Source organism: Lathyrus oleraceus, chromosome 2 (genome assembly GCF_024323335.1).
Source record: "Lathyrus oleraceus cultivar Zhongwan6 chromosome 2, CAAS_Psat_ZW6_1.0, whole genome shotgun sequence".
Taxonomy (NCBI): domain Eukaryota; kingdom Viridiplantae; phylum Streptophyta; class Magnoliopsida; order Fabales; family Fabaceae; genus Lathyrus; species Lathyrus oleraceus.
The window spans coordinates 5,093,591-5,118,599 of NC_066580.1; the positions used below are offsets into that span (position 1 = coordinate 5,093,591).

At 36.2% G+C, this 25,009-nt stretch overlaps 1 protein-coding gene across 1 annotated transcript; it reads right to left on the reverse strand.

Moving 5' to 3' along the window:
* Positions 1 to 14,201: 14,201 nt before the first annotated feature.
* LOC127117529 (cytosolic enolase 3) lies at positions 14,202 to 23,002 on the reverse strand. The gene is made up of 13 exons (XM_051047578.1): positions 22,683 to 23,002; positions 22,408 to 22,562; positions 21,352 to 21,526; positions 20,474 to 20,545; positions 20,249 to 20,365; positions 19,391 to 19,471; positions 19,016 to 19,092; positions 17,471 to 17,574; positions 16,249 to 16,347; positions 16,070 to 16,155; positions 15,369 to 15,455; positions 14,678 to 14,875; positions 14,202 to 14,552 (listed from the first exon to the last, which is right to left on the reverse strand). Exons 1-13 carry the CDS (start codon positions 22,785 to 22,787, stop codon positions 14,487 to 14,489), a joined length of 1,422 nt encoding a protein of 473 aa, XP_050903535.1. The 5' UTR covers positions 22,788 to 23,002; the 3' UTR covers positions 14,202 to 14,486.
* Positions 23,003 to 25,009: the final 2,007 nt, after the last annotated feature.

Below are 25,009 nucleotides of genomic sequence, written 5' to 3' on the forward strand. Positions count from 1 at the left end.
ATGGACATTTCCTCTAAGCAATAAGTCTTAAGTTTTTGAAAAGTTCACCTCACTTTCTAGTTAAATTGTCACACAATTTTCTCAATTTCACCTCGTATGAATCTCAATTTCTACAAAGAGTATTTTAAAAAATTTATTATTATTATTATTTTAATTAATAATAATTTTATTTTCATAATTTTTTAATTTAAAAAATTGCATATATTGTTGCATTGTTCTTTAATTTTTAAATACGTTAAAATTGTTAATATTTGTATATTGAATATTCTATAGAATATTCTTTAGCCTATATAGAAGAGAATAGAATATACCGTAATATATTCTTTATGTAACTAATATAATAAGTTGTAAATTTCACTATATAATACAATTTCTGTAGTGTTATTCAGACACGCGGTTTATTCAAATGTCTCACATTCTCTCATATTTCAACATGGTATCCAAAGTCTATTGAGAGACAATTTTCCATCGTGCTTTACCCAGTTAAGCCATTATCTTCTGGTGAAATTTTTTTTTGGTAAATCGTGTGCTAACTACGATTTTCCCTCCTTCCACTGTCGTTACTAATTGCAACATCAGTTTTTCTATCTCCACCATATTGTCGTCGTCGCCGCCACTATTTCCAGCAACCTTTCAGCAAACCAACAGTACGGGAAGAAACACCTCCTTAGATCCAGTCATTCCCCATTTTTTCACCGCTAGAAGCCTGAACATATGCCCCCACGCGCCGCTACTACATCCACTCCGCGGGTGCGCCTCACGCGCTGCCACATGAACTACGCGTGATAGCGCATTCAGCGACCGATTCTGGAGATTTTTCCATCGCCTCACTCCCCTTCTTGTGCTTGTTCCAAATTTGGCCTTAGATTTTATTTTTCGCTCACGAAAAATTAAGCTCCCATTCAAACAACCCCTTTTTCACCTTGTTCGCGCAATATCTCGCTTCCTTTGGATACTTGTGGCTGGTCCTAGTGATCCCTCTAGTTCGATGAGCATTTTCACCAATTATGTCACTTCTCCATTCTCAATAAAAAGTTGACTCGTTCCAATTATGATAGTTGGGCCGGTGATCTCGAATTATGGGTCAATGGTCAAGGCTACAAGGTAAAAAACCACACAGTGGTTGCAGGTGAAAAGTCAAAATCAGAACAAATTGATGCTTAACTATGCAGCATAATCAAGTCCAATATTCATCTCGATATCAAACCGATCTTCCATCCCTATGTCACGTGTGAATCAGTTTGGACGTAGGTGAAAAAATTCTACACGAATGACACTCAACGTCTTTATGGAGTTTGTCACAGATTGTTGAATATTATTACTCCAAAAAAGATTGAGAGGTATATGTCAACATATATTAGTCAATTTTATAGTGCATTACATGCTATCAATGAGCTCCTACCACTTGTTGGATACACCATAACGGAACAAGAGAAGTCACGTGTGTAACACCCCGATAAAATAAGATAATTATTTAATTTAAGTTAATAATATATTTATTAATTTAATTAAATAATTGGAATATTATTGGATTATTATTATTGGAATAATAAAGTTGGAATATATATAAAGAGTTCCATTTGGTAAAAAGGGTTTTTCACGTGAAAAGAAGGAAGCGACTCAAAAGTGGAAAAGGGGCAGAAGAGAAGAAACTGAGAAAGGGAGAAGAAGAGGCTAGGGCTCAAGAAGAGAGTTCGCGATTGTTGAAGGTCAAAGAATCAATTGCCGGATTAACTCAGGTAAGGGGGGTTTATCGTCGTTTAATGGGTATTATGGGTTAACATGTAATGGGTAGTAATAAGTCGTTGAATTGACCCTAATTGGGATGATGAGTGCTGAAAAATTGTGATGAATAAGTTATGTTAAGGCTGTAATTGAATCTATATTTGGGTGAGTTGTGATTTTCCGAACGTGTAGCTTTTTACGGAATTGGAATCGGAGGTCCGGAAGTCCTCCAACGGCGGAAAATGCGGAGAATTCTGCATTCTGCTTCGTGTTAGCGCAGGAACAGCTTTCTGTCTTGCGTTAACCGGTTAACCCAGGGTGTTAACCGGTTAACACTGTTATGAATTGTGAAATATTGCTGTCTGTCTTGCGTTAACCGGTTAACCCAGGGTGTTAACCGGTTAACACTGTTAAAATGTGCCAGGAAGCGTGTTCTGTTTGCGTTAACCGGTTAACCCAGGGCGTTAACCGGTTAACACTGTTTGAAAGGTAGAAAAACTGATATTTTAAATATTGTGAACAATTGATGATTGGCCTATATTGGTGTATGATATAGGAGGGATCAATTTCCCGTTGTTTTGAGCAGTGTAGGTATTAGTAGAGTGTGTTAATACTGTGATTGATTATGTGGCATGATATAATATGATTTTGTGATAATTGTATTGATGATGTATGATGGTGTGCATAATGTTGTGAATATATCTATTATGTATGCTATTGTGAATGGACTGTTTATGGCTTAGAGTGTGAGCATATGTCCATTGTGGATTGTTGATGGTTGCATGCTAGGTGATTTAGTGTGCATAATATGGCCTTTATGGTGGTAGCTAATTCCCATGGTGAGGAATTAGTGAGTGAATTATTGTGGATTGTTGTTGATGTTTGCATGCTAGGTGATTTAGCGTGCATAGCATAGCCCTTGGGGTGGTAGTTAATTCCCATGGTGAGGAATTAGTGATGTGAGTCACTAAGTCTCAAATGAGTGGGACTAGTGAGCTTGGTAGCCGTATCTGGATTTGATCGGTGAGGTTGAACTATATGTTCACGAATAGTCGGTACCGCATGCATGGAGTCTCATTGCATAATGTATGTATGGCGTATAATATGAATGGATGTATTCCAATATTATACGTGTGTTTTGTGTTTGTGTTGAATATGATTGTGATCATGAGTTGGTGTTGCCGTTACTGAATGTGTGATCTGATTAGGGTGATGAAATGTGTTAATTTACTTAGCATTACATGATATTTTATAATGCTTATTATATCAATTGAGGAACTCACCCTTACAACTATGTTTTCAGGTAACGAGCAGTGATTGAGTAGAAGCTAGTGATTGGAGTCTAGCGTAGTTCATTAGTGAGTCATGCTCTGGTAGATGTAACATCGGGACGGGATGTTTTACTTGTTTTCATTTGGTTGTTGAACAACTTTACATGTAATGTGTTACATGGTTTGCATGATTGATTAGATCTCTATCCGCTGCGAATTATGCAATGTTTTATTTTGATTAATAAATGAGCATGACCAGATATTTTGGTGAATGGTGTGAAGTGTCAAGTGTGACACCCTTAAATTGCATATCTACTCTGATTTATATTTGTTGTTTTAATTATTATTGGGGTATTTTAGAAGGGTGTTACATTAGTGGTATCAGAGCATAGTCGGTCGAGTCGAGTCGTAATTATTTTGTTCCCCTGTACGTGATAGGTGTCGTGTAACCCTATCAGTACTTATTGTTTTAGCTTGTTGGGTTTTCAGAATAGAGATGGCTGGAAGAGGTAGAGACGATGCTGCGATTGCTGAGGCTCTGGGTATGCTAGCTGGAGTACTTGGAGGGAATCCGAATGTTGTGGGAATGGGAGCTGCTCGTCAACTGAATGAGTTCCAGAAGAACAATCCTCCAATGTTCAAGGGAGCATACGATCCAGATGGTGCTCAGAAGTGGTTGAAGGAGATCGAGAGGATCTTCCGAGTGACTGAGTGTGCCGATAACCAGAAGGTCAGGTTCGGTACGCATATGCTGTCAGAGGAAGCAGATGATTGGTGGGTTGCTGCCCGCACTGAGTTGGAAGTTGCTGGGAATGCTGAGATCACTTGGGCGGTGTTCAGAGAGAGATTCCTGAGGAAGTACTTTCCAGAGGATGTCAGAGGAAAGAAAGAGATAGAGTTCTTAGAATTGAAGCAGGGCAATCGGTCTGTTACTGAGTATGCTGCTAAGTTCACAGAGCTGTCGAAGTATTACACTCCCTATGATGAGGCTACTGGGGAATTTTCAAAATGTGTGAAGTTTGAGAACGGGTTACGTCCCGAGATCAAGCAGGCTATTGGGTATCAGCGGATTAGAGTGTTTTCTGATTTGGTTGACTGTTGCAGGATTTTTGAACAGGATACCAAGGCTAGAGCAGAGAGCTATCAGCAAAGGGTTGATAGGAAAGGCAAGAATCAGAATGATCGTGGGAAGCCGTATGCAGCTGGCAAAGGTTTCCAGAGACAGAGTGGGATGAGGAGACCTAGTGGGGGAGACTCCAGTGCCCCTGCTAAGTGTTACAGATGTGGTCAGGCTGGACATCGTTTCCATGAGTGTACCAGTAATGAGAAGAAGTGTTTCAAGTGTGGAAAAGGTGGTCACTTGGCTGCAGAGTGCCGGTTGAAGACTATGACTTGTTTCAACTGTGGAGAGGTGGGTCATATCAGTCCGCAGTGTCCTAAGCCGAAGAAAGAGAACCAGTCGGGAGGCAAGGTCTTTGCTTTATCGGGTTCTGAGACTTCTACAGATGATCATTTGATCCGAGGTACGTGTTATATTAATGGCTTTCCTCTTGTAGCTATTATTGACACAGGTGCGACTCATTCCTTTATATCTTTGGATTGTGCTGTGAAACTTAAATTGGAGATATCTGAGATGCATGGGAGTATGGTGATTGATACTCCTGCGAAGGGTTCAGTGACTACTACTTCAGTTTGTTTAAATTGCCCTTTGAGTATTTTTGGTAGAGACTTTGTGATGGACCTCGTGTGTCTTCCACTAGTGCAGATTGATGTTATCCTGGGTATGAACTGGTTGGTGTTTAACCGAGTTTATATCAACTGTTTTGATAAGACTGTGATCTTTCCTGAGATTGAGGAAGGAAAGAGTTTGTTTCTATCAGCAAGGCAGGTGGATGAGGCAGTAGCAGATGGGGCAGAGTTGTTTATGCTGTTAGCGACTTTGGAGGCTAAAGATAAACTGGTGATTTGCGATCTAGCCGTGGTGTGTGATTTTCCTGATGTGTTTCCTGAAGAGGTGAATGAATTGCCGCCAGAGCGTGAAGTTGAGTTCTCGATTGATTTGGTACCTGGTACTAGGCCGGTGTTGATGGCTCCGTACCGTATGTCTGCTGTTGAGTTAGCTGAATTGAAGAGTCAGCTGGGAGATCTGTTGGATAAGAAATTTATTCGTCCGAGTGTGTCACGTGGGGCGCACCAGTGTTATTGGTTAAGAAGAAAGAAGGTACTATGAGGTTGTGTGTGGACTACAGGCAACTGAATAAAGTGACGATCAAGAATCGGTATCCTTTGCCGAGGATTGATGATTTGATGGATCAGTTGGTTGGTGCGAGTGTGTTCAGCAAAATAGATTTGAGATCGGGGTATCATCAGATACGTGTGAAAACTGAGGATATTCAGAAGACTGCTTTCAGAACAAGGTATGGACATTATGAGTATTCTGTAATGCCTTTTGGTGTGACTAATGCCCCTGGGGTATTTATGGAGTATATGAATAGGATTTTCCATCCGTACCTAGACAAGTTTGTTGTAGTGTTTATTGACGATATTTTGGTGTATTCGAAATCTGAAGAAAAGCATGCTGAACATTTGAGAGTGGTTTTAGGAGTTCTACGAGAAAAGAAGTTATTTGCTAAACTGTCCAAGTGTGAATTTTGGTTAGAAGAGGTTAGTTTTCTTGGTCATGTGGTTTCAAGAGGTGGTGTTGCTGTTGATCCTTCTAAGATAGAAGCGGTATCTAAGTGGGAAGCTCCGACGTCAGTTTTTGAGATAAGGAGTTTTCTTGGACTTGCAGGTTATTATAGGAAATTCATTGAAGGATTTTCTAAGTTGGCGTTACCGTTGACGATGTTGACTAGAAAGGGGCAAGCGTTTGTTTGGGATTCAAAATGTGAAGAAGGTTTCCAAGAGTTAAAGAGAAGGTTAACTACTGCTCCTATTCTGATATTACCAAGTCCATCGGAACCATTTGAGGTTTACTGTGATGCTTCATTGTTGGGTTTGGGTGGTGTTTTGATGCAGAATAAGCAGGTTGTAGCTTATGCTTCGAGACAACTGAAGGTTCATGAGAGGAACTATCCGACACACGATTTAGAGTTGGCAGCTGTGGTATTTGTTCTGAAGTTATGGAGGCATTACTTGTACGGGTCAAGATTTGAGGTTTTCAGTGACCGTAAAAGTTTAAAGTATTTGTTTGATCAGAAAGAGCTGAATATGAGACAGAGGAGATGGTTAGAGTTTCTGAAGGATTATGACTTTGGTTTGAATTACCATCCGGGTAAAGCAAACGTAGTGGCTGATGCATTGAGTCGGAAATCATTGCATATGTCTATGTTAATGGTTAAGGAATTGGATTTAATTGAGCAGTTTAGAGACTTGAGTTTGGTGTGTGAGAGTACTCACGATAGTGTTAAATTGGGAATGTTAAAGTTAACGAGTGGTATTCTGGATGAGATTAGAGAGGGTCAGAAATCCGATGTGCTTTTGGTTGATAAGTTGACTCTAGTGAATCAAGGTCAAGGTGGTGAATTCAGAGTTGATGAGAATGGTGTTTTGAAATTTGGTAATCGGGTGTGTATTCCGGATGTTACCGAACTTAAGAAGAGTATTCTTGAGGAAGGACATCGTAGTGTCCTGAGTATTCATCCTGGGGCTACGAAGATGTATCATGATTTGAAAAAGTTATTTTGGTGGCCGGGAATGAAAAGAGAAATTGCGAGTTTTGTTTATTCTTGTTTGACTTGTCAGAAGTCAAAGATTGAGCATCAGAAGCCGTCTGGGCTAATGCAACCGTTGGCTATTCCAGAGTGGAAGTGGGATAGTATCAGTATGGATTTTGTTTCTGGTTTACCGAGGACAATTAAGAATTTTGAAGCTATTTGGGTGATTGTGGACAGATTGACAAAATCGGCTCATTTCATTCCGATCAGAATGGATTATCCGTTAGAGAGATTAGCTGAGTTGTATATTGAGAAAATTGTAAGTTTGCATGGTATTCCGTCGAGTATTGTTTCGGACAGAGATCCTAGATTTACATCGAAGTTCTGGGAAGGTTTGCAGAGGGCTTTGGGGACTAAGCTGAGATTGAGTTCCGCATATCATCCGCAGACTGATGGTCAGACTGAGAGGACGATTCAGTCACTGGAGGATCTTTTGAGGGCTTGTGTTTTGGAAAAGGGAGGTGCTTGGGATTGTTATTTACCTTTGATTGAGTTTACCTACAACAATAGTTTTCATTCGAGCATTGGTATGGCACCGTTTGAAGCTTTGTATGGTAGGAGATGTCGGACACCTTTATGTTGGTATGAGTCCGGTGAGAGTGTTGTGGTTGGACCGGAGATTGTTCAACAAACTACGGAAAAGATTAAGATGATTCAGGAGAAGATGAGGATTGCTCAGAGTCGTCAGAAGAGTTATCACGACAAGAGGAGGAAGTCACTTGAGTTTCAAGAGGGAGATCATGTGTTTCTTCGTGTTACTCCGATAACTGGGGTTGGTCGAGCTTTGAAGTCGAAGAAGTTGACAACTCGATTTATTGGTCCTTATCAGATTTTGGAGAGGATAGGGGAGGTAGCCTATCGTATCGCTTTACCGCCGTCACTTGCGAATTTGCATGAGGTTTTTCATATGTCTCAGTTGAGGAGGTACATTCCTGATCCGTCGCATGTGGTCCAAGTAGATGATGTACAGGTGAGAGATAACCTGACTGTTGAAACATCACCTATGAGGATAGAGGATCGAGAGTTGAAGCAGTTGCGGGGTAAAGAGATTGCTTTGGTAAAGGTAGCTTGGGGAGGACCAGCAGGTGGCAATGTGACTTGGGAACTTGAGAGTCAGATGAAGGAGTCGTATCCAGAGTTATTCGCTTGAGGTATGTTTTCGAGGATGAAAACTCTTTTAGTGGGGGAGAGTTGTAACACCCCGATAAAATAAGATAATTATTTAATTTAAGTTAATAATATATTTATTAATTTAATTAAATAATTGGAATATTATTGGATTATTATTATTGGAATAATAAAGTTGGAATATATATAAAGAGTTCCATTTGGTAAAAAGGGTTTTTCACGTGAAAAGAAGGAAGCGACTCAAAAGTGGAAAAGGGGCAGAAGAGAAGAAACTGAGAAAGGGAGAAGAAGAGGCTAGGGCTCAAGAAGAGAGTTCGCGATTGTTGAAGGTCAAAGAATCAATTGCCGGATTAACTCAGGTAAGGGGGGTTTATCGTCGTTTAATGGGTATTATGGGTTAACATGTAATGGGTAGTAATAAGCCGTTGAATTGACCCTAATTGGGATGATGAGTGCTGAAAAATTGTGATGAATAAGTTATGTTAAGGCTGTAATTGAATCTATATTTGGGTGAGTTGTGATTTTCCGAACGTGTAGCTTTTTACGGAATTGGAATCGGAGGTCCGGAAGTCCTCCAACGGCGGAAAATGCGGAGAATTCTGCATTCTGCTTCGTGTTAGCGCAGGAACAGCTTTCTGTCTTGCGTTAACCGGTTAACCCAGGGTGTTAACCGGTTAACACTGTTATGAATTGTGAAATATTGCTGTCTGTCTTGCGTTAACCGGTTAACCCAGGGTGTTAACCGGTTAACACTGTTAAAATGTGCCAGGAAGCGTGTTCTGTTTGCGTTAACCGGTTAACCCAGGGCGTTAACCGGTTAACACTGTTTGAAAGGTAGAAAAACTGATATTTTAAATATTGTGAACAATTGATGATTGGCCTATATTGGTGTATGATATAGGAGGGATCAATTTCCCGTTGTTTTGAGCAGTGTAGGTATTAGTAGAGTGTGTTAATACTGTGATTGATTATGTGGCATGATATAATATGATTTTGTGATAATTGTATTGATGATGTATGATGGTGTGCATAATGTTGTGAATATATCTATTATGTATGCTATTGTGAATGGACTGTTTATGGCTTAGAGTGTGAGCATATGTCCATTGTGGATTGTTGATGGTTGCATGCTAGGTGATTTAGTGTGCATAATATGGCCTTTATGGTGGTAGCTAATTCCCATGGTGAGGAATTAGTGAGTGAATTATTGTGGATTGTTGTTGATGTTTGCATGCTAGGTGATTTAGCGTGCATAGCATAGCCCTTGGGGTGGTAGTTAATTCCCATGGTGAGGAATTAGTGATGTGAGTCACTAAGTCTCAAATGAGTGGGACTAGTGAGCTTGGTAGCCGTATCTGGATTTGATCGGTGAGGTTGAACTATATGTTCACGAATAGTCGGTACCGCATGCATGGAGTCTCATTGCATAATGTATGTATGGCGTATAATATGAATGGATGTATTCCAATATTATACGTGTGTTTTGTGTTTGTGTTGAATATGATTGTGATCATGAGTTGGTGTTGCCGTTACTGAATGTGTGATCTGATTAGGGTGATGAAATGTGTTAATTTACTTAGCATTACATGATATTTTATAATGCTTATTATATCGATTGAGGAACTCACCCTTACAACTATGTTTTCAGGTAACGAGCAGTGATTGAGTAGAAGCTAGTGATTGGAGTCTAGCGTAGTTCATTAGTGAGTCATGCTCTGGTAGATGTAACATCGGGACGGGATGTTTTACTTGTTTTCATTTGGTTGTTGAACAACTTTACATGTAATGTGTTACATGGTTTGCATGATTGATTAGATCTCTATCCGCTGCGAATTATGCAATGTTTTATTTTGATTAATAAATGAGCATGACCAGATATTTTGGTGAATGGTGTGAAGTGTCAAGTGTGACACCCTTAAATTGCATATCTACTCTGATTTATATTTGTTGTTTTAATTATTATTGGGGTATTTTAGAAGGGTGTTACAACGTGAACAATGCGACACCCTCCTCATGTTTATTGCTCTACATGGTTTGCCTAAAAAATAAGATGTTATTCGTGATCAAATTTTTATTTTTGTTAATGTACCAAATATGGTTTCCGCATCTCCTATCCTTCTTCTAGTACCTATAAAATAATCACTTAAGCCTCGTATTGCCCCTCCACCTTTTGTTGCCCCTGCACCAGGAGACAATGATGTCATTGTGTCCCTTTACAACAATCAAAATCACATTCGAGGATGGACATTCAAGTCCAAACCTCATCCCAAGTGCGAACATTGTAAGCGACTTGGACATATTTTTAACCGCTACTGAAAGTTGAATGCGGCTTCAAGCCTCGATACCAAGTGAATGCGGCTCAATCTGATCATCAGATATTATTTAAAACTCACCTACTCCTCAAAGTTTTACGCCAATCTACGATGTTTTCATTTGGTGGTGTCAGAATAATCAGAACTCTGATTCCACTGCTTTGGTTGCACACACTGGAAATTCAATTATTTGCTTCTCTCAATCATCTTCTTTTGGCCCTTGGGTCCTTAATTCTCGTGCGTGGTAATAAAGGTTTTTTCTCTTCCCTTTCCACCTTTGTTTTCTTACCTACTATAACTTATGTATATGGTTCTCAAACCTGGTCCGAAGGGATTGGTACTATTCAAATTATACCTTATCTTTATGTTACTTATGTTTTTTATGTTCCTAATTGTCCATTTAATTTGCTTTCAATCCGTCTTAACTTGTTCTCTTGATTGTATTGTCACTTTCACTAACGATAATGTTACCGTGCAGGACCAAAGTTTGAGACAGATGTTTGGCGTCAGATGTAAGTCTCAAGGCCTTTTCTACCTCTCGGTGTTATCCAAGAGATATTCATTCGTAGATTCTCCACTCACTATCCATGCTCAGTTAGGTCATCCAAGTTTTTACAAACTACAGAAGTTGTGTCATGTCAATCAAAATTATCTAATTTACATTGTGAGTCGTGTTAGTTAGGGAAACACGTCCATAGTCACTTTACCAATCAAGTCAATAAACGGGTTTCGTCCCCTTTTCCTTTAGTTCACTCCAATTTTTGAGGTACTTCGTGTATTATCTCTACTTTTGGGTCTATGTATTTTGTTACCTTTATTGATGATGTTTCACATTGCATGTGGTTATTTTTAATGAAGAACATAACTGAATTATTTTCTATTTTTGAACAATTTTATCAAGAAATAAGAACTTAATTTGGTGTGTACATTCGTACCTTAAGAAGTGATAATGTCTGTGAATAATTATCCCAAAAATTTCAAAATTTTATATCCAACAATGGCATACTCCACCAAACATCTTCCCCTCATACACCTAAACAAAATGGGGTATCCAAACGCAAAAATAGACATCTCGTAGAAACCGCTTGGACCCTACTTCTCCACAGTAATATTTCACTCTGGTTTTGAGGGGATGTTGTGCTAACGGAATGTTACCTTATAAACCACATGCCATCATATGTCCTTAACAATAATATCCCTCATCCAATTCTTTTTCCCCATTCACCCAATTCATCCATGTGGCTTTGGGTCTACATGTTTTGTTCATAATCTCTCTCATATACTTGATAAACTACTAGCTCAATCATTCCAGTGTGTCTTTCTTGGTTATCATCGATCACAAAAAGGTTATCATTGATATTCTCTTACTCTACAACGATACCTCATGTAGACCGATATTACCTTCTTCGAGTCTATTTCATATTTCGATCCCAACCACTTAACTTTGAAACCCCTCCAAGAAATTACTCACTCACCTCTTTTAGAAGTTATTATTGTCTCGTATACCATTATTCCCAAGCAGTCTAGGGATCTTGACCCACTAGATATCCCTGCGATTGAACCTCTCACTTCTCGACCACTATAAACTTACCACTATTGTGACCCAATGCTTATCATACATGTCCCTTGTTATTGCAAACTTTCCTCTGACGTTGTCTCCGTCACCAAATCTGATCTTACATTCTGAGTATGATCTTATGATTGCCCTTCATAAAGGTATACGTCAAACATGAAATCCCTATCCACAATATATTGATTTATATTATCACCTTTTTTCTTCTTTACATTATACTTTTTGTTTCTTTGTCTTCTGTTTGTATTCCTAACACTCCATGTGAAGGATTATCTCACACTAAGTGGAGGCAAGTATTCATGGTAACTGGTTCTTCTACCTCTTGGGAAGTCTTTGGTAGATTGTTGTTTTATTTATACTATGAAGGTCGGTCCAGATGGTAAGATTGATCGATTTAAAACTCATTTGGCAGCCAAAGGATACACTCAGATTTTTGGGTTGCATTATAGTTATACTTTCTCGTCTGAAGCCAAGATGGCATCAGTTAGACTTTTTCTCGCCATTGCGGTCATTTGACAATTGCCTCTTCATCAACTTGACATTAAAAATCTATTTTTACATGGTGATCTTGAAGAAAAAGTATATATGGAGAAACCACTTGGGTTTATGACTCAAGGGGAGTCATCGACTATGGTTTGTCGGCTACATAGGTCTCTTTATGGTCTGAAGCAATCTTCTCGAGCTAGGTTTGGTAGATTTAGCATTGTAGTACAATAGTTTGATATAGTCCATAGCGAAGTCGATCATTCTACTTTTTATCGTCACTCGGCTCAAGGATGTATTTATCTTATTGTGTATGTAGATGATTTGTCATAACTGGTAGTGATCCCCACGGAATAATCCAGTTGAAACAACATTTGTCGAATCAATTTCAGACGAAATACCTTAGTAAACTCTGTTATTTTTTTGGTATTGAGGTGCTTAATCTAAAGATGGTCTGGTAATTTCTCAACGAAAATATGTTATGGATATTTAGGAAGAAACAGGTTTCTTGAACGATAAACCTGTTGATACTCTTATGGATCCAAGTGTTAAACTCCTATCAAATTATGGGGCTCTATCTGACTCAGAGAGATATAGGATAGTGGTTGAAAAGTTAAATCATCTCACAATCACACGTCTGAGCACTTATTTTGCAATTAGGTTAGTAAGTTAGTTTTTAAATTCTCCTTGCCAATAACACATGAACGTTGTTATCCGAATTCTGAGATGCAAATGTGCTTTGGAAAAAGGTCTCATTTATGACAATAAATGACATACTCAAATGATTGAATACTTTGATGGTGATTGGACAGGCTCACTCATTGATAGATGATTCGTCTCTGGGTATTATGTACTTGTTAGAGAAAACATGATATTCTGAAAAAGTAAGAAACAAAATATAGCTGCAAGATCAAGCGTTTAAGCACAATATAGGTTATGGCACTAATAACATGTGAGCTTGTTTAGTTGAAGAAGTCACTCAGAGAACTTCAATTTGAAGATGTAAGACTTATGACACTTATTTGTGATAACTAAATTGCATTACATATTTACTTCGAATCCAATTTTTCAGAAAATAACCAAACATATTGAGATAGACTATCATTTTATTAGAGAGAAGATCGAATTAGACGACATTATCACAAGTCTTGTTAACTAATTGTCACAAATCTTATTAAGTCTAATGATCAATTGACGGATGTATTTACAAAATTCCTACAAGGTCTTAGAACTTATTATATATATGACAAAATTGATGCATTTGATTTATATTCAAGCTTGAAGAATAATGTTAATATTTGCATATAAAATATTTCATAGAATATTTTTTAGCTTATTTAGAATAGAATAAAATATACCAAACACGAATGTCTCATTATTTCATATTTCAACAAAAATAATAATACCTTAGCACCAAAAAACCATGGTACTTGAAATACCACCGCTCTCTATAATTCAACTTTCAAACTTTTAAAATATAATTGGTCCATAAATAATTTTTAATACATGAAATTAGCTAGATTATACTGTTTATTATATTATCTTGTAGTTCAAATGTCAAATAGGAAAAAGAACAGTAATTTAAGGACAGAATTGAGAGTTTATTTGATAAAGTTCCTTTAGGTCTGTTTCGGAGTTGATTTTTAGAGGAGAAAGCTTTGAAAGATTGCATCTTTAAAATCCTCCAAAAACTAACTCTGTTTAAGAAATCTTTTAAAACCAAATTTTATGAAGTACACGCAGAATTTTATAAGAACTAAATAAAGGACAAACAACTAGAATCCCTTAATTAATGCATAACATCTCTATAACAATAGTATATTCTTTGACAATTGGGGTTGTGTTGATGTTGCTGCACTATTGTCAAAGATTTCAGTTCTGGTCCTTCCTGATCATTTCATCCCAATTACCATCTCAATGCGAATTCTCCAAGCAGTTCTGGTTCTTCTAACATTTGTTAAAATTAAATAACTATAACCAAACCAATATAACGTGTTCACAAACTTTTTGATTTCATTGAAAAAAAATCCAATTTTCAATGTCCTATCAGTATTAGTTCTATCCGCAGTAATTGTTCATACATTAGCATGCTGCACTTTCCCATGCATATATTCCTAAATACTTGTTCATTCAGTCGCTAAAATCAAATAGAGGGATTGAGACAACGCTATAAGTAAAAGTTTGGCAAAAAAATATATTGTACCGAAATGAATTTCAACCTATCAAATTCACAAGAAAAGCATATCTCAAAAAATCAACCCAAAGAAGTTGTTCATTATTACTGCCTCCAATCTTCACCAGCATAAACTGCTTGATCTCCAAGCTCCTCCTCAATCCGAAGTAACTGTTACAAATATCAGATCGTTGTTATGCTTTACTTTTACTTTGGAAAAGGATGTAAATAATTTTGAATTGGCCATAATGTGTAACAATGCAGTAAGAACATCAGCATAAGAGGTGGAAAGAGACCTGGTTGTACTTTTCTAACCGCTCTCCTCTGCAAGGAGCTCCTGCTTTAATCTGACCTACAGCAAGGCCAACAGATAAATCAGCTATGAAAGAGTCTACAGTTTCGCCACTTCTGTGAGACGTCACCACCCCCCAATGAGCTTCCTTTGCCTGCTTCACCACTTCAATGACCTCTGTAACAGTACCAACTTGGTTGACCTGGATTACAATGGGAAACAATCACATTTTCATGTTCTTTTCTTCAACAAAGTAGAAGGGAGGTGCAAAAGAGGAAGATTAAAATTTAAAATGAGCGTCCATATGAAATAGAAAGAAAAAAAGTGCAAACACAATGGCAAAACTAAAGTACAAACAATCTATGACTAAAAGTTAATATTTTTCTCTTTCATATAAATTAAACAAGATTTGTAACTTGTGGTCTTATATTTTTCTCTTTCATGCTATAACTAGCTTTGTAACTTGTGATCTTTCACACAAAAAAAAGAAAAACAACCTTTCCAAAAGTTTGTAGATATTCAATGCATCAACTTAATTATGAAACAGGAATAGCTTCTATTCCATCAACAGATAAGATTTAGCATTTATATTATCAAAAATGAAAACCTCAAGTTAAAACAAATTGAGAGATAAAATTAAATTTATTATTAGACAAGCAATCCCTTGAAAGTTCATTGAAACAATATTCAGTTACCTTAAGAAGAAGAGCATTACAAGCAGACTCAGCTACTGCTTTCTCAATGCGCTTTGCATTTGACATTAAGAGATCATCCCCTACTACCTGCAGAATCATTCAAATGAAGGGTAACTATATCAACTGAAGTTATAATCAGTAGTATTAAATAAGCAACCTTACCAAAGCTCAACCCCTGTAGGGTGACAAAAAGATTATTTTATTTTACTTTCATCCCTTTCCAACATAACCCTGTTAATGTCTCAACGTGGCATTGCTACACTAATTAACCTACTTGTTATTAATATTCGTTAGAGTATCCCATAACCTCCAAAACAGTAATGCCTGCTTGAGAGTAAAGAACATCATTCTTTGGCTGCACAGCTGATCTAGGAAAGATTGAATGCTACTCATTAACTCCAACAAATTATTAGCTGCTTAACAAATACTATCTCTATTTTTTTTTAAAGGGTTGTTTTTTAAATAAACAATATTATTTATTTGCCATATTCAAAGTTTAATGTTACACTAATTGTTATTTTGTCAATTATAAACTTTAACTATTTCAGAGACAGAAAATGGAAAAATGAACTGTCAAGGCTATAACAAAAAAAAAGACTAATAATAGCATAAAATACAAAAACCTTAAAAGACACTAAAAACCAATGGAGTAAAACTTGACTTATCCCAATAAAATATTAACTTTTCAATAAGTAATATACCTGACAGATTCCAAGACTTGAGATGTACTTTATATGTTCCCAATCTTCCTTGTCAAATGGATCTTCTATTGATACAATTGGGTATTCTACAAACTCAGAAACAAAGATAAAAATAAATATGTAGCAAAGCCTAAATAATTTATAACAACCTCATTTGAAAAGGGGGCAAGATAATTTACCCGCACATAGTTCCTTGTACAACTCTATCATATCCTCTGCTGACTTAAAATTCTGTCCTGACTTTTGAGGAGATTGAAAGTCCAGATCATATCTTTTACCTATTTTTGGGAAAGCCGGGCATAGAACAGCATAAACTGGTTAACAATGAAAGATAAAAGGTGCCAAAAAGCACTGGAGGTTTATTAATGCTTTGAAGTGAGAGATGTCTCACGAAAATAAAGGTGTTGATATTATAAGAATACAACAGTGGAATATTTTACTACTTTCAATAAAACTAAATAACAACTCAAGCAGAATATTAGTGATTAAAATGAAATATGATAATAATTCAACGACAAGCTCAAAAGATTGAAGTTCATAACCATTATGCACTGTGCTTAAACCTACAACATATATTTACCTTCCATTTATCTCTTACACTTCCAAACCTTAATTCTCTAAATTTGGAATTGCGTAAACCAAAAATAACTCTAAATGGAATATAAAGATACGGCCAATCAAGATGTTGTTAAGAATCTCACATGGGATGAAATATGGTCTGAACATACGTTTATAAGTAGGGGTAATCCTGACCATACAAGCTGGTTTTGTAATGTTGAGTTTGGCTCAACCCAAACTCTAAGATGGTATCACCGTTAGTGGTAGACTTTGTAATTCATAGCACTATTATTAACACATAAGATTACTTTTTTACAACTCTAAGCCAACTAATATTGTTCTACAAAGACAGAAAAGTGAAACAAACTACTTTTATTTTTTTGGAAATAATGATGTAAACAGTTTATAACACTGCTGAAACACAGTTAGGAACTTGCAATTCCTAACCTTCAGGATTAGAGAAATGGGGTTTATTCATCCATAGAGTTTATTGAAAGCAAAGGAAAAAGTTACACAAAGGATTTTAATTCCCTCTTACAAGAGCACTCTCTAGTTTACAAAATTTCAGTTAAAAGAATTCCCAATTCGCCATAGTGAGGTGATCCCTATTTAGGGTCAACTTCACAACAATAAGTAACTAATCTAACTACTTAAGAGTTTACAATGTTCCCCATTTTTCTATAATAAACTCTAGTAACCATATTCCTACTAGAGGGTTCCTTTGAGCTCCTAAGAGTTTCTCATTATAAGAGCAATAAACAATGATAAGGTATGCAAGAATCAACAAATCCCATCTTCTCAAGAATCTAAAACCAAATAAGAGACAAAATTATAATTACCTACCAATACAAAAATTTGTAGCAGCAACGTCAAGCGCTATCTTTATTTTCTCATCATAACCGGTTCTACTAATGGCCTCCTTTACAAGATCCAGGGCTTCTCTAAAGCTGGTGATAGTTTAAAAGTCAGCTCAAAAGTAGAAATAAGATTATAACATCACAACATCTCTGGAAGTAATCATTTTAAAAAGAAGACATACTTGGTAATACAGCATTAACCTTTCATAAAAACAAATGATTTATACAAAATAATAGAAATACTTTGATATGAATACTATGGTAGCTTAAATTTTTTAGATGAAGTATTCTAACTAATAGTGATAAAAAGTGAGTGGATAAACTTCATACAATCCCCTCCAATATATTAAATTAGAGAATACTCTCTTGATTGAGAGTAATAAAGTCTGAGTGTACTTTTCCTCAAATAATGACAAGTCATTCTTAACTTCTTTTAAACTTTAAACATAAATTGTTTTGAATTAATTAAGCATGCATTTATTGTAATTTTAATTTTTAAACACTTTTCTAATCTAAACTTTAGCAAATGCTAACATGTGTCTTCAGAGCACATGCTAATAAATTAAATATAAAAATTGTTTTTTTCAACACAGTTTCTATTTTAGGTTCCTTAATATGTGCCTGTTAGCTTTTAGATTCTGCGTAGATTAATTATGCACATCTCCCATATAATTTTTGAAGATTTCTCTTTTAATTTAGATTTTACCTTAACTTAAAATAATACCCTACAAGTGCATACTGATGAGGTCTAAAAAACTGCATTCATCAAGTAGATTTAAGAATAACATGCAGTAGTCCAATAGTTGCCTCGGAGAAAGTGAAATTAAGAAGCAAAATATAAACAGAATGCTTTCTTACGTCACTTCCTAAAATATATCCATAATCATCTAGAAGTCGTTATTTGATTGAGATTAAGAGAGAGAAAGTGCATTGTTTTCACGTTTTCCTTCTCCAATCCAACACCAAATCCCTTATTTATTTCTCTAATATGTTCGTGCGTGCAGGTCGTCGACAAATCTCAACACACCAACATTTCTTCGTAACTCGCAAGTAACACTTATAAGTTGTAACTTCTAATTCCATTGTTTTAGGATCTTGCATGCCCCTTCAGTCTCATTCTAACTTCCTTCCATTTCTTACTTTGCTCTTTTCAGAATAGTGAAATGATTATTACTTCCAGCATTTCTCATTTTCTATATAGGACTCATTTTCTTCTTCAATAAGCTTACAAAGGTATCAACCTTACTCAAATCTCTATCTGGGTCTGCTTCATTTCACTTAATATTTTACTAAATACCAGAGATACTATATTCAATAAACCAGATAATAAAATAAATTAGCAACCAGCTTCACTGTTGACTCTCATCAGTCATCATATTAGATAATACTGTATACTGTATAAAGCAGCTTTGGAGATGTTTTTTCTTTCCTTTCTTCTAAAACAGTTTTTTTTAATTTGATACCATTCATTTAAAAGTAAAGAATTTTTAAAAAATGCACAAATCCAAAGAATTTAACATAAAAAGCTTGCCTGGAGACATTAGGAGCAAAGCCACCATCTTCACCGACATTACAGTTATGTGGCCCACATTTTTCTGTAATAACGGCCTGCCCTTTTGTCATGAACAATACAAATAAATGCATCAGCTTAAACAACATATCTCAAAGTGATGGCAATAGGAACTGCAAGCAGCAAAGAAAGTAATGGCAATAGAAGTAATAGCATAAGATATAAATCATTGTAAGAGAGATGAACAGAAACACAACGCAATTAAACTTGATAATATTCTAGCACAGAAACATTACCAAGCGTGAGATTATGATAAAAGACATCTAAACATAAAAAATAAAAAAATAAAAAATAACTGAAACAAAATAGGATTGTAAAAAAAGAAGGCAAAATCACCTTTAAATGATGATAGGTCTCAGAGCCCATTCGCAGTGCTTCCTCAAATCTACTTGCTCCAATTGGAAGAATCATGATTTCCTGTTACAATAATGTGTTAAAAAGCTTTCACATTTAAATCTATGAAACAGCAGGGGTGACACATAGATCTTGAAGGTGTTAGAACTTCCGCCTTCATTGCAGTCCGCCGCTAGTCGCCTTAATTGCGGCATTTACGAGCTCAAGAGCCTAACTCAACTCCTTCAAATGAGGTAATTAATTCTTCTGAATTACAAGATAAAATAATGACCCAAACAACAGATGATGACCTAGACATTCCAATCGCTATTAGAAAATGAATCAGAAAATGTACCAAACAGCCTTTATATCCCCTTTCAAACTATTTTTCTTTTCAAAAATTCTAACATACCCATAGAGTCTTCCTTCCAAACCTAATCGCTACTTCCATACCTAATACAATGAAGGTGTTGAAGGACCCCAATGAAGGAAAGCCAAATGCCGCAATTAAGGCGACTAGGGGAAGACGCAGACCGCAATCCAACAGATCTAATAGTAATTATATCTATTGATGGTTGAATGTTAGATTAAGAACAAAATCAATCACAGCCGTCCAATATCCTAAGTTAAACAGCAAATAACTGACTAAATGTTGGTACAACAAAAGTGTGTAAGCCTCGAGTTATTTTATAATTAATTTGATGTATAATAAATAAATATTTCCATATTCATTGGGCATTTAACTTTGTTGCTCATGATCGAAAAATTGCTCATAAGTATCTTTAGAGGAAATAATAGACATAAGATAACTGAAACACTATTGAGAATTTCTGAGAAATTAATCTGCAATAAATATTATACCTCAATGGCCAGACTATTTCCAGCATGTTTTCCGCCGCTTATAACAGTAAAAGCAGGAACAGGAAGCATTGGGGTAGCTTTTCCAGACAGGTCAGCGATGTGCTTGTACAGTGGAACCTGATATTTTTTGTTTGTATATTCATGATAACTTGGCAGAACAAATATACTTATATCCAGATTAAACTTTAAAAGAACTTAATAAAAATATCAAATGACAAGCCATACTTCCTTTTCAGCGGCCCCAGCTCTACATGCAGCAATGGACACGGCTAATATAGCATTTGCTCCAAGTTCCCCCTGCAAACAAAACAGATGAAAAAATTATTGAAAGTAAAGAATTAGATTGAGTTGTCTATTCAAACATGCATGTCTTACAGGAATATGTTAATATTGTATGTCATAAGAATTAATAGCACAGACTACTTTCACCAAGATCTGCGGATGAAAACGAAAGAAAGGTAAGAAATCACTTGATATTGTGGATCTTTTTTACTCGACTAAACTGACTAAACTGTTGTATTTTATTTTTACTTGAACTAATATAAAAGATATTATTATAAAATCCCATCATGCAAATCCTAGTTTCTATAATATCAATTTTTAATATAGCCCTTTTCCAACAGCCAAAAAAAATCTCCTACTAACCTAAGTATGCACTTTGTTAAAGAGATAAAAAATCGAAAGGATAGAGAATAGAGCACTGTTACTTACTATTGACCAATTTTAGAATAAAATTGGCAAAGTTTTATATTAGTTACCCACCACCAAACAAAAATGCATCTCAAGTTAACTACAATACGGCATAAATAAATGTCTGAGAAAGACTTCTTTTCCTTTCCATGTAACAGAAATAAAATGTTAACTTTGATGATCTGTGTTGAGTCCATCACTATAACTACAGAATGCGAAAATTCCCATCTTGCCTGAACAAGAGTGGGAGAGAAATAACAATAACAATGACCAAGTTTTATCTCACCGGGTGAGTCAAGCTTTTTTCCCTACTAAGTTTCCAAATTTGTCTTAAAATGTAACATAACAGAAGCATTGCCGTAACAATGCGCAATATGGATTTAACTTTTATCAACCAAATAAACTTATGCTACCTTCTTCTCTGTTTTGTCCAGGTCTATCATAGCATGATCAATCTGTGACTGCAGGGTTGGATCCATACCAATCAGCGCCTCAGAAATTTTTTCATTTATATTTTTAACAGCTTTAGCAACACCGTTTCCTAGATATACACCTTTGTCACCATCCCGTAACTCAACAGCCTCATACCTGAAATGAATCATCAAACCAAACAGCCAATCTTAATTCAATTCTATAATTGATCAGTTAAAATGATCAACTGCCTAGCAACAAAAAGAAAGAAAAAAAGACCAGGAGCATAATGCTGAGCCCAATCAGAAAATCACCCACACATGGAAATGCAATTTACATTCACAGATCAGCCCTGCCACATTAGTGAGGCAGTTCCGCATAGAAAGTTAGGACAATGAACTGTCTTGTTCAGAATTGTCAAATGCATATCTCAGAAAATAATAGTTTGTAAAAATTTTGCTATGCTATAGCACCACAATAGCCTAACAGCACTTTTTACGACCTATATTTGACAGCCCTTTGTACTAACTGCCATGGTTTTTGCGGCCCGCAACCATAATTGTTGTGGCTGTAATATTGCTGATGCAGAGGTCTCTGCAACCGCATCGGACCGCAATTGCGGTGTGATTTAAAATCACGTTGTCGGCCGCATTAGGAACTCTGCATCAGACAACTTTGTCCATATTCTTCAAGTATTTTCATCACAAATGTAAATTTCAAATCTAAAAATTCAATTTACTTTCTGATGTAATGAAAAATCTTAACATTAAGTATTTTTCAATGGTGTATTTCAAACATCTTCCGGGCCGCAATGCGCATTGCAGCAACCACAATGACCGCAATCGCAACACGTGCAACCGCAATCTGCAATTTAAAACCATGCTAACTAATGTGCTACGGCAGAATATAAATTTGTTCAAATTATACTAAGCTATAGCGTCTGTTAATAACATTAACAAACGATTATAGAAACTTATACTACCAATATACACAACTACAACTGAGTCAATGAAAAATCAACTTGAATGCATCTAAACGGCCGATAATTAACAGCTTACATGCCAGAGGAGTTGCCGGAGGGAACAGAAGCACGGAACATAGCTTTGTTAGTATACAAATCGACTTCAACAGTTGGAATTCCTCTACTATCAAGAATTTGTCTCGCTTTCACTTTGGTGATTACCGATTGTACTCCTTTTTTCATATGATTCGACTGTGTTCATTCATCATCACAAACCCTCAAAATTAACATTCGATGAGAAATTTTGATCATAAAAGCATATAGAAGATTAAAAAAATGGAAGATGGTTGAGAGGGAGAAAGAGATACGAACGATGAAGAGAACGGGATCGGTGGTTTTGGCTCTGACGGCGGCATTGACGGAATCTTCGAGTTTACGGGAAAGCGTGTATTTGTCGAGATATTCTTGCACTGACATTTCTTCAACTAACTTCTTCTTCTTCTTTCACGATCTCGTGATTGAAATGAGCTCAATGTTGGTTGTTATTGTTGCTATTGATATTGCTTGCTTTCTTCGACTGAGATTCAGTGCTGCCAGCTTTGTGTCTAGAACGGTTTCTCATTAAACGTCGTCGTATCGTGTATCTCTTGCTTAATTGATTTTTCTTCTATCACTTGCCCAAATTTTTGTATTGCAACCTTTATGAAACTTCCTAGTAAAAATAAAAATATTTATCAATTTTCTATGTATAGAAATTGGAGTGTTCACGGTGGGATTAGGATGATTTTGACGTTAAACATCATTCAAACCGCAAGAGAAAAAAACCGAAAAAAAATGTGGTTTGATTAGTTTTTAGAAATAAAACCGAAACAAATCAATTCAAATCAATATGGTTTGGATTGGTTCGGATTTTTATAATATTTTTATTGAGTCATATATATTGTTTCATCTCGGAAAATACGATGCGTTCGCACACTCGCAAAAAATGATTGAACATAGTCGTCATCAAACTTAATTTATTCCAAAAAAGAAAAAGGAAAATATCAATAAAACCCTTAAAAGAAAAGAAGATGGTAGCCGCAACCAAATTTGAATTCAAAAGTAAATTACGCAAGGGGAATGTAATAACACCTTTCACGTCTGTTGTACTCAACGGAAATCTTTTAGTTAAATTTGTGATTGAATGTTAGCACATGTTAATTATTTTCTTCAAATGATAAAGTGTGCAAAAGAAAATAAAATAGGTCGTAAAAATGTTTTTATTACGGTGTTTGACAAGATTGCGGGTCTCGCTCCTATGTATCCTCGGGCATAATGAGGAACTCAAAACTTCAGTTCGGCGTAGAAACATTTCGCTCAATTGTATCTTTTACAGGTGCTTTAGGCTAAATGAAGGCAAAAACATTTCTTCTCACATTCACTCTCTCATTCCCCTTCAATCTCCCCTTACGAGTGCATAAGTCTTTAAGAAATTTGGTATATTATAGAATTTGCTTAATCACATCAAAAGGCGGAATGTTCACTGCCACATTTCTGAATATGTCAAATATCTATTTATCCTTATCTTCCTCATCCAACTTTTTATTTTGCGCTGCTCTCTGTGGGAAAGAAATTGGTGGTACATGCTTTTTCTCTTTTTCAGCTTCAACCAAAACATCAGAATCAGGTTTAGGTATGGGCTCAACAACTTTGTTATGTTTTTATGGTGTTGGGGCTGGTTTAAAACTCTTTTAGGATCTCAAATAAATTGCACTCACATTAGAGCATTTTGGATTCACTATTGTTTGGGCAGGTAGTTGGTTTGATCCTTGAGCTTACTGCATGACATTCATTGACGTGGCAAGTTATTCAATTTGTGTCTGCAAGTTCTGAATACTAGAATTTGTTCGCTGCTGAAATTGGAGACTATTTACAGCCATTTTCTTGACAAGGTCCTTTAGTGAAGGTTCGGGCGGTGCATAGGTGGTTAACTGTGGGATGTTTTGTGGTGGTGGCAGCGGTAGCATCAATTATTGTTAACTAGGTTACTGTGTAGATGGATTTTCATACCGAAGGTTTGAATGGTTTCTCCAATCGGGATGGTACCTATTAGTGGATAGGTCAGGAGTGTTATTGTACTTGTACTGGTTGTTCCCTTGAAGGTTATAAATGTTTGTTGTGTATGTTTGAGGAAAATCAGAATTTACACTCTCTTGCAAGGTAGGACAAGTATATGTTAGATGTTCAGGAGAGGTGTAAATGCCATATAATCTTTCAGATTGAGTTTTTCCTACTGCTAATTTTCTCACTAATGAAGTAAACTCATTAATTCTGATTTCTAAAGCCTTGTTTGAGAAAGAAACTTGAATTTCATGCACTTATTTTGTTAGAACCACAAAGTTTCTTCTAGTTGTGAATTGTTGTGAGTTGAGTGACATGTTTTCGTTTAGAACTTTGGCAGTAATTAGAGTCTTATAAACAAGTGTACCACCACTAGCAACATCCAAGATATTTTTGTCCATAGACAACAATCCCTCTTAAAAGTACTGGATAAGTAACTGCTCAGTAATCTGGTGTTGAGGACAACTGGACACTAACTGTTTGAATTTCCCCCAATATTCGGTCAATGACTCCATGTCAAACTGTCTAATGCCATATATATCTTTTTTGATTGAAGCAGCTCTTGAGGCAGGGAAGAACCTTTCTAGGAACACTCTTTT

Bases quoted from the DNA above. Each gene is read 5' to 3' on its own strand.
- LOC127117529 (XM_051047578.1), bottom strand. From the start codon at position 22,787: ATGTCAGTGCAAGAATATCTCGACAAATACACGCTTTCCCGTAAACTC. The intron at 22,563-22,682 runs GTTCGTATCTCT...GAATGAACACAG, and splicing joins CCGATCCCGTTCTCTTCATC to TCGAATCATATGAAAAAAGG. The intron at 20,366-20,473 runs GTATGGCTTGTC...AAAAAATATCAG, and splicing joins CTGGGGCCGCTGAAAAGGAA to GTTCCACTGTACAAGCACAT.